Source organism: Oryza glaberrima, chromosome 1 (assembly GCF_000147395.1).
Source record: "Oryza glaberrima chromosome 1, OglaRS2, whole genome shotgun sequence".
In the NCBI taxonomy this organism is placed as follows: Eukaryota; Viridiplantae; Streptophyta; class Magnoliopsida; order Poales; family Poaceae; genus Oryza; species Oryza glaberrima.
In genome coordinates, this window is record NC_068326.1 from 10,208,721 (window position 1) to 10,219,540 (window position 10,820).

General features: G+C 40.4%; 1 protein-coding gene across 1 annotated transcript; it reads right to left on the reverse strand.

The window, feature by feature from the left end:
- Window positions 1–1,512: 1,512 nt before the first annotated feature.
- Window positions 1,513–5,056, reverse strand: LOC127755633 (UPF0481 protein At3g47200-like). The gene is made up of 2 exons (XM_052281326.1): window positions 3,770–5,056; window positions 1,513–1,962 (listed from the first exon to the last, which is right to left on the reverse strand). Exons 1-2 carry the CDS (start codon window positions 5,054–5,056, stop codon window positions 1,702–1,704), a joined length of 1,548 nt encoding a protein of 515 aa, XP_052137286.1. The 3' UTR covers window positions 1,513–1,701.
- Between the last annotated feature and the right edge of the window lie 5,764 nt (window positions 5,057–10,820).

Here is a 10,820-nt window from a genome sequence, read left to right on the forward strand (position 1 = left end):
ACATCTATTGCCGATCCATCTACATGACATGAAAAAAAATCATACACACATAATTATTCGTACAATAATTATAAAATAATTACAAACTCTTTCAACAGTCACACAATAATGACATATCATTATTCATACAAAAATTATGAAATATTACACCGAATAATTATATATTTACTATTTATAAAGTTTTAAACTAATATTAATGTGTTGTACTTATTTTAATTTTTCATTTTACTTTGTTTTCTATTATTCGAGATTAACTTTCACTATATTTTCCTTCTCAACTATTTTATAAAATCTTCTTTAGCAAATAAACTAAATTTTTATATATTCTTTCTTCTCCACACAAATTTTCTCTCTCATCAACTAATAACAAAATTTTGGAGACAAAAAAGTGTGCAAAACATAGATCCAAATGTAATATGAAAAAAAAACATTGGAGGATGAAGTTGCTAACCTTTTAGGCACCTCCGATTTTTATATAATCACTAAAATAAATTCACTAGAAATTTTGGCATGACCTCCCCTCTTTTTTGAAGAAATTTTGAAGCTTGCTCATGCTGGAGGAGGAAGAAGACATATATATAGGGGTGGGACTTTAGTCCCGATTGGTGTTATGAACCGGGGCTAAAGATCGCCGGGATCTTTAGTCCCGGTTGGTAAGATCATCTTTAGTTCCGGTTTTTGTTGCAACCGGGACTATTGTGGAATTAGCTCGACCGACGAAAGATGGTTTCTCCACCAGTGCTTAAACAATAACAAATGCTAGACAAACACACACAGTCATAGTAAATACTGGATAAATTGTTTCCTCCTTAAAGTTTCACATACTTACATGTGGGACCTTCTCGCAACTATTGTTAGCTAGTTTTATGACAAAAATACTTTGTCACGATCTTCTATTTACAAATGGGACCGGATTAATGTGGGCCTATGAGGACCCTGCCGATCAAGTTCTACTATAAATTCTTCATCGTGTGATAGTCCAACTTCTGATGACGAATCACCACTTTTGTGACGATCCTGTTTGTTGTCGTGAACTTTTTTTTATGACCAAGACATCTAGTCGCTGTTAGAATCCGTTGAAGCTAAACTTTACGATGAACTTTTCTAAAAAAGAAAAATCGACATTGATCAATGATGAAATCTCTATTTGTCACTGGTAATCCATCAAGAAAATTCAGATATGTTATAGTGAATTAAGCTTTATTGCATCATGCTGGTGTGATACTGATGACATATATGGGTATATAAATAATAAAAAAATATCGAAACACATTAAATACGCATTCACCATATGAACACACGCGTATATTTTGACGAATTATTTTCAACCTTTTGGGAAAATTAGTAATCGATGAGATGACATTCAAAGCCACGCAATATTTCTGGCACAGCGTACGTCAGTAAACCCACAGCTCACAAAACCGATATTAGCAGTACACATCTCTGCATCACGCATGAGAAATTAAACAAGCGCAAACTGATGATCACAAACAAGGTATACATGCTTGCATGTGCACTCAAAAACAGCTTAATTAGCTAGCAGCAGCACACCACTCTGATCGATGGCCCCGCTCTCGCTCTCGATCGATGCGTCATGCATGCAAGCTGATGGTCTCGTAATCAATCCGATCCGAAGGCAATAATAACAATAATAATGCAAATGCAGTACGTATATACGCGTGTAGGCCGGCAGCTAGCTAGCTAGTAATCGCCATTGTTGGCGAAGTAGTACTGGACGATGGAGATGTAGGTCTGCAGGACGGTGGAGGCGAAGACGAAGAGGGTGACGACCATGGCGATGATCCCCCACGGCGAGCTGAAGTACTTCTTCCTCAGGGTGCGGATCCAGGCGTACATGGGGTTCCTGTTGCGCTCCATCAGCGCCTCGAACACGGACCGCAGGTAGTTGCCTTCCACCTCCAGCTTGTTCCCCTTGCACAGCTTGTTGAAGTAGGTCACCACCTGGCAACAGCAAGCAGCCATTTTCATAAGTTTGAGTTACTCTCCCTCTTTCTCAAAATTAAATAAGTGACAAATTAATACTTATTAAGCAAAATGATATTTCTCAAAATAAGTGACAAATCAGTAATCAACCAAAATGATACCTCTCTTTCTCAAAATTAAATAAGTAATACTTATTAGAGCTTTTTATGATATGGAAAGATGCGCGGGGCACTGATACACGATTGACCGCGCGCGGCACGGGTGTGGGCACGCGGTCAGCTCCCCCTATGTCTTTCATGTACATACTTCATATATATACCTATATATGTATAAATTTTATGTCTGTATATGTATACACTTTGGACATATAAAATATTTTTTATACATCCACATAAAACTTTATATATGTGTACATTTATACATGTACATCTAAACTTCATATATGTATATATACGGAGAATAGAATATTTTGTGGGTCCAGAAACCGAGTGCATGGGAGGATACGCGTGCGACTGATCGCTAATTAGCTATTTCAAACATGGATACCCAAAAGGTTCAATAATTGCGCATGCAGGGAAACCAGTGCAAGGTAGATTGATTTCGTTTGGTTTATATTATTTTTTATTCTCACATGAACAGGTATCATCCGGTTTTTATTTTCTTTATTCTCACGTGGACTGGCAGGGGCGGGCCAATGTAGAAGAGGGGGAGGGGGGAGTTGCCCAGGAATCCGTTTAAGAAAAGATTTTAGCTATAGCTCATTTATTTTTACCATATGTGCACTCCTCAATCTAAATTCAGGGTAGATTGAGGTACCCATATCAAGTAAACTCGATTGAAATAGAGTAAAGCATGTGGATGACACCTCTTTTATTTCGTTCTAGCTCCACCCATGTGGACTGGTACTATTCCATTCGTTGTTGGCTGCATTAAAATAGCGACAAGGATTATGTGGGTTGTTTTCCTTCCCAAGTTCTAAATTAAAGTGATCAGTTATTTTGGTGCAAACTTTGAGCCCAAAATGATGACTTATTTTCAGACCAATGGTATAGTTATTAGCCCATGCATGATTAATCCATGGTGTCATGCCCCCCATATACACACTTAGAGCTTCTCAAATAGCATGTGCTCCCTCTATTCCATATTACAAGGTGTTTTAGGTTTATATATGTCCTTCTTTTAGATTTGACTAAGTATAAAAAATTTAACATTTTCATACAAAATAAATATGCTACAAAGATATATTTAATAATGAACTTAACAAAACTAATTTAATATTATAGATATTGCTATTTTTTAAAACTGATCAAACCTAAAGAATTTTGACTTAGGATAAACTTAAAACATTTTAAAATATGAAACATATGGCCTAAATAGTTTTTGAAAACTTCTATAAGAATTGAGAATTTTTAGGGTTAATTTGGTTCTTAAATTTCCAAAATTTTGTGTTTACTTGTGGATCTTATTAGGATCAGTGTTTTTCTTACCATCAACTGGACCTATTGTTTTAAAGTTTTAAAAACAATTAAGTAAAAGTTTGAATTTTTGATAAATCTTATCTATTTATCTCACTATTCACCGTGGCAACCACACGGTTTATGATGGTTACCGGGCTTACTACCAAACTATGGCAACATATCCTCCCTTTTCAACTTAAATCCTAGGATGTGCCTTTTGGAAGAAAGAGAAAGCTTGAATTTGTTTTCTTTACAAAAAAAGTTCAAATTCCTGTTGAAATTTCAAATTTTTTTCGTTTAATTTTTTTTTCTTTCCAAGTTCGTGAAGAACCCTGGGCTAGCTCTTAATAATTTGTGTACGTACGTACCGCCTTGTGGCTGCCGAGGTTGCTCTTGAGGATGCCCTCGGACTCGAGCAGCGCGACGTCGGCCGGGTTGGCGACGAGGTTGTCCATGAAGAAGGCGTAGCAGGAGCAGTCGTCGGGGAGCTCCGGCGTGGCCTGCTCCAGCGCGATGAGGTTCTGCAGCTGCGGCGCCGTGAACTGCTCGATGTTCACCATGGGGATCACCAGCGTGTCGCCGTCCTCCAGCCGCACGTCCAGGAACCCGCCGTCGGGCTTCCTCGGCGCCCGCTTGAACTTGATCCCCACCCTCTGCAGGTCCGTCGCGCTCGGGATGTTCGGCAGCTTCACTGCCGCCGCCTCGTCCTCCTCCTCCCCCTTGCCGTCGTCGGCGCCGCCGGAGCACAGCAGGTAGGCGAACGGCATGAGCGTCACGATGGGGAGCTTCCAGAGCGCGCGCCACGCCGTGGCGCCCAGCCCGGCGTGCGCGTGCGGCCGCCGCAGCCGCGCCTCCGTCAGCGACAGGCTGTAGAGGTGGAGCAGGTGGTGGATGTCGTCGCTCGGCGGCAGCGTCTTGAGCTCCTCGTCGTCCTTGCGGAGGAGGCAGTGCACGCCGATGCTGCGGAGGAAGTCGCGGCGGCCGGAGCGGCACGCCTCCAGCTCCGGGTCGCGGTGCAGCGGCGAGAGCGCGAGCAGCTCGGCGACGACGAAGAACGGGACCTGGTTCTCGAAGCGGATGAGGTCGGAGTGCAGCTGCGACGGCGCCCAGTGGGTGCGGTGGAGCAGCGGGTCCTCGTACCCCGTGGCGAGGTTGAGCATGTGCTCGAGGAGGAAGGCAGCGTCGAGCACCAGCAGGTCGACGAACGCCTCGGCGGTGAGGTGTTCGTCCACGGGCTCCTTGTAGAACCTGCGCGCCCGGTCCTCCACCGCCGCCACGCCGGCCTTGTAGCCGATCAGCGCGGCGAGGACGGCGACCTCGTCGATGGGGTCCGGGGTGCGGCGCGCGATGAGGGCGTGGAGGTACGCCACCTTGAGGTCGTGGCTGTGGCGGCGGAGCGTGGCGTCGGCGTGGTGGATGGGGCCGATGGAGACGAACTTTGGGGTGTACGCCTCGGCGCCGCCGTCCAGGTTGCGGACGTGCGGCGGGACGCGGCCGACGCGGGGCCGCTGCCTGGCGCTCTCGTCCGACGACGCCTCGCTCTGGTGGTATTCCATGAGGTGGCGGGTGAGGCCTTGCTCGAGGTCGGCGGCGGCGGCGAGTGCTTCTGCTTCGGCGGCTTGGGCGCCATGGCTCGGCAGGTTGGTATGCTCCATGGTTGGTCTCAGACACGGCGTGCGTGGTCGAGCCTTATATATAGCTACTCCTACTGTCCTACATGCATGGGAGGGTACAAGGGAAAGGAATGTGTGGGCAAGGAGTGGAGTACTATGGTACTAGGGTCCTTCTTGAGAGATCTCCAAGCTTATTGGATTTGGAGTACAATGGTGGTACTACCTAATGAAACATTATATATGAAATTAGTCTGTGAATAGTTCAAAATATTTACTAAAAAATAGAATGATATGGTTGCAGAGCCATTCCCTCTACCGAGTTGTATGTACCAACCAATTTTGGTATCTCAGTCATTAAGTCACAGCCAAATTTGAATATTAAAAATTAATTAATTTTAAATTATATAGGTGATTTTTTCTTTCATGTTTTAGTCTTGGCTTTTAACCGTTAATATTAGAAGTATAAAAGTCTTACCTAAAATTACTTTGGTTTGGTCAATTGACTCTGCACATAAGTTGCGGTCAGAAAAAAAAAATAGTCAAGTAGAAAAAAATCATTGAAAACTTAATGTGATGGGAGATGCGGATAATTCATTTGAATTTGTGTGTAGCATCCAAAAAGATGGACAAATGTAAGTTGCTATGCATAAAAAAAGGTGGAAATTGTTTTTTTTAAAGTATGAAAAGGTGTAGAAAGAACAAAGTTTTTCTGGCCTTAATTGTATTTGTCGAACATACTATATAATGTCAATATATATGTGTACGATTTCCATGTCACCTCACAACATTATAACCCCAACCTAGCTTAGCCTTTGAAATGGGTTTTCCTTTCTTTAAGAGAAAATGGGTGTTTCTATGTACGCTCTTGAAACATGTACATTTTCGTTACCTATCTAGATAACACAGCAAGAACACATCCACATAGTGGCGCATATACACGCGTCACCCGAGCTATAGGGTGGAACGTGGACTATAACTTAACTACAAGAGATACTAAGAGTAATAAACATTAGAAGATGAAAATTACTCCAGCATTATGACATTTCTAGAGAATTAAAATTAGAATAATTTACAACATCTATGAAAGGGAAAAAAAAGTAAGTTGGGAAGTACCAAAAAGATGTAATGGAATCTTGAATATGTTTGCCCTCATCCATCAAAATTTAAATCCTAGCTAATGTCATTCAAATTTAGTGAAATTATGAACTTCGTGAACTCAGTGGATTCGTGTTCTTATTTTTGAACATTTATTAGTAGATGTATTAGTAGGTGTCACTACTCACTACACGTGTGTAAATGTGATGTTCAAGCATAATAGTGTGGGTGCAAGTGCATTTTCTATGTAATGAAAAAAAGGAAAAAAAATATACTCAAAACTGTAACAAAAATCTACTTAGGGAACAGTGACGATAGCCGAATATTTACGCGCAGATCACGTTTTATTTGCACGTGACGACAGTACGTACACAGTGGACAAGTAGCTGGCGGCATATCGATCGAGCCAGCCGTACGTGGAGTCAGCGATCGAGTCACCCACTAAGTAATTTACACGAATTGGACGTCAATTAGGGTATCAAGTTCACTAATAAATCATGCATGGGAGCGACGCTTCCTCGCTGTCATTTGGCGCATAAATTAAATTAAAGCTGCCACATTAGCATAATAGCATATGTACCATGTGGTCCGTCTGTCTACTGCTGCAATATGGATGTGTGACTGATCAACCTGTCGAGGCATCTATTGGCAAATGGCGTTCATCCTTTTCATCTATCGCGCCCGCTCGGTGTGAACCGTAATAGATCAATGCTAGCTAGGCCGATATGCCGATCGAAACGGCATTCATGATTGTACTTTGGTTCACTTTTAAGTGTTACCTAAGTTTCATTTTGCACCACTCTGACTAATCTTTTCATTTTCGACTAGATATTTTTTACCATTTTTCTATTTTTGACCCCCCTAAACTTTCTTCGCGAGCCCAACACAACAGCATCAAAGCACATTGGCATGCACCCTCATGCTCACAATATTTTCTATTTACATGCAACTCACATCTTTATCGAAGGATAGGTTAGATGTGGCTAGACAAAAGTGTGTTAGAGTGGTCCAAAAAAGTAAAAAAAAGTAAAAATATATAACCCAAAATAAAAACATTAGATAGAGAGTGATCCAAAGTGAAACTTATATAATAAAAGATGGTCGTCCAAAGCGTAATTCACTCTTTCATCAATCGTCAACTCGATTTATAGTTTGGACCGCTTTATAATGGTCTGGGTTTAACTCACTCCTACATAAAGGAAGATAGAGGGTGGCCCTATAGGTGCCGGAAATAGTATAACCAGCACCTATAGTGCTTTTCCCGCCCACAAGCCCACCCGTGGGAGAGCCATCATAAAAAATCAGCACCTTTCTTTACTAATAGGTACTTGCTACATTCAGCCCTCTTTCCATAGTTTTTGTTTTGTTTTGTTTTGTTTTGTTCTTTGCCATAGGGTACTACTACTTGTTAATCAGAGAACATAGGGGTGAAAATAGAGCGAATTCAGATGAATAGCTACTATACCATATCCTAAACTATATATATTGTTTTGGCGGATTTGGATTCAATGCGGATGCGGCGTTGGGAATGGTGTGGAGTCAGAGTGGACACAACTTATAATTAAGCATATAGAATTTATGGGATAATATGATAATGATAATGGCAACTATGAACAACTTAGCATCACATATGAGCTAAACTTCCAAACTTACTAGGGAGGCTATTAGTTAAAAAAATTGGGCTATGATAGTATATGACACAATAGTAGGGCATAGTAATATGACCTAAAGTCGGATTATCCATAAAACTCTTTGTCGGATAATCTTCATAAAAACATCGGATCATGTGCATCCATCTAATTTTACCGGTACCATATCCTTGTCTTGAACCATCCAATTTTATAACTATATCCTTTGTTCAAAAGGACTCGAAGCAGATCATATCAGAAAATACCCAATCCGTTTTCACTCCTAAGAGAAAAAGAAAAGCATGGTCAATATATGGTACGGTGAATAACAATTGTATTTTGAAGATAAACTAGTAGTTGTATAGAATATATAATTCCACTTCGTATATATAGATTATTATCTGGCCTGGTGTAATTGAGAAATTCACCTAATTATCTTATTAAACTTACCATAAATTGTTTTCGGTATGCTTACCAACTACTCTAGCTCCCATATCTCAAAATAAGTTTATTTGTAGTCTCTAATATCTATCCCAAAATGAATTCATCTATATGTTCTTACCTAACATTGCTCTACAAATCGAGTGGTTTTATCCCTTCAATACCTATAGAATCATACCATTTTCTTATTAATGAGAGACTTTGGTACCTTTTCCATACAAATTTGAATGCTAATTGCTAGAAATGAAATTATTTGGGATGGAGAGAGTATTTTACGACAAATCTTGTCTGTAATACTATGAACTATTTGTAGTCTCTAATATCTATCCCAAAATGAATTCATCTATATGTTCTTACCTAACATTGCTCTACAAATCGAGTGGTTTTATCCCTTCAATACCTATAGAATCATACCATTTTCTCATTAATGAGAGACTTTGGTACCTTTTTCATACAAATTTGAATGCTAATTGCTAGAAATGAAATTATTTGGGATGGAGAGAGTATTTTACGACAAATCTTGTCTGTAATACTATGAACTAAGAATTCACCATATGCGTAACTCTTCATAAGACATGTGTCTCAACTCTTTAAATAAAGGGGCGAAACTAGAAAGTGTGTGCTTGAATGTTTCAAGTTTCCACACCAAAAGTTAGATGTGCCATAAAATATCCAGTAAAAATTTGTGAAAACCTTACCTAAAAGTTATTTAAATTCATGAGAAAATTACTATAGGTATAGGTATGAAATACATTCACATCAAATCTCAAGTCTAAACTCTACTTAATATGAAATAATAAAAAAGACATATTTTAGGTGAATAGTATCATGTGTTACTATTTACCCAAAATTTGTCATTTTTATTAATCTTAAATATAGTTGGTTTTGAACTTGAGATTTGGTGTGAATGTATTTCATGCCTACACCTATTTCTAGTACCGTTTTTATGAATAAAACTCTTATGCAATTTTCACGGATTTTCAGTTATGTTATGTTTTTCATCGTATATCCTCAATATTGATACTTAGTATTACCTCTGTTTCTTATAGTGGAAATGGGAGAGGTCCACTTCTCTATTGAAAAAAGATTCATTACCATGGTTTTGACTCGCCACATCTTTTTACATGTATGGACTCACATGCCAATGACTTTAAACAATTGGCGAATTTTGCTTAAGTGTACTAGCTAATGTATGTTTTGCTAGCCGCACTGTTCATACCAAGCCCCATCATAATTATCAAAAGATGTGGTTTGGCAAAGTTAGGTATCAATCAACTATACATAGACATGTGTTATGCCTTCCAACATCCGCGGATTCCAATTTAGTGAAGGGCAATGCACCAACGACAATGCTCACTGTGTAATCCTACGTATGCCTGTGTGACCACGTTGTGGTACAGACACAGATACACATTGTGGTGAGACAAGCTCTCTGCCAATTGCTTGCCATTTCAGAGGGACACAAATCATTGCTAAGATCTTAATTTCTAATGCACCTTTTGTTTTCGTGTATGAATGGTTTTCTAGCAAAGCAAGAGAGGTTTAGCTTCATCTCCAAGTTTTTTGCTTGCAATTATGCCTGCAAAACCAAACTAAGCCATGGAAATAGAACCTTCTTGTAATGCCTATCACACTCCTGCTGTGATCAACGATAATCTGATTCCTTCGTCTCCCTGAAGTTACCCATGCAAGAACAAAACTTTGATTTTGTGGGGATCGTACAGGCAATTGTCTTGGACTAATTACAAGACAAGAATTGAATTCGATCTATTTACAGGCGAAAACTGTTGGGAGAATATATACAATGTGGTCTAATTTCTGCAAATCAGCGTATTCCCACACTCTAACTGATCAGAGCAGCCAGCAGCATCAGATGCTGGCGATCAATCCAAGATCTTTTTTTCGCGAACGCGCAAAAGGATTGCACGTCAATATATTAGAAGAAAAGAGTTATAGTTACACGACGCAATCAGCCAGACCGGCTTATGCAGAGGGAAGGGAAAAAAAGCAAAAAAGAAGTTGGAGCTTAAAAAACTACGGCGGCTAAATACAAACTCCAAGTAGCGGGAAGGGGCCGAGCCACTCTACACTCCCAACAAGTCTCCAAAAGTGGCAACGCCAGCTAAAAACCACAGATAGCCCTCTGAGTGGATGGACTCCAGAACCACTGATCGATCCAAGATCTAATCAAGAATCTCAGCGCATTTTCCGTTGTCAGTTCGGCCATTAAGCCCCATATATAAGCCTCCTGATAATATCAGTAGGAGAAACAGGCCATTGTGGATATATACAAGCACAGAAGAACAAGTAAATATAATCGACAGAGAACTGAAGCCGACGAGGTCTCGACAGGCGAAATATGGTGCAAACTCTCTCTCTCTCTCTCTCTCTCTTTCTCTCTAATAATCTCTAGTTTAAGCAATGATAAGAGATGTTTTATTCTGCATAATTAACTTTAATTATGAACATATGGTTGTTTTATGGTTAGGATCCTGCAGAGAGAGTGGTGAAGGCGGCATGGTACAAGGGCGCTGTCGTCACTCATAGGCCGAAGCCTGTTTCGCCTATCGTTAACCAGAGCAAGAACAAGAACAAGCAAGCCAAGAAGCCCAAACCAGCTGCACCCAGCAAGAAGTGATAAA

Excerpts from the sequence above, each read along its gene's own strand:
- LOC127755633 (XM_052281326.1), bottom strand. The coding sequence starts at position 5,056 with ATGGAGCATACCAACCTGCCGAGCCATGGCGCCCAAGCCGCCGAAGCA. Across the intron at positions 1,963-3,769 it reads ACCTCGGCAGCCACAAGGCG|GTGGTGACCTACTTCAACAA; the intron begins GTACGTACGTAC and ends TGCTGTTGCCAG.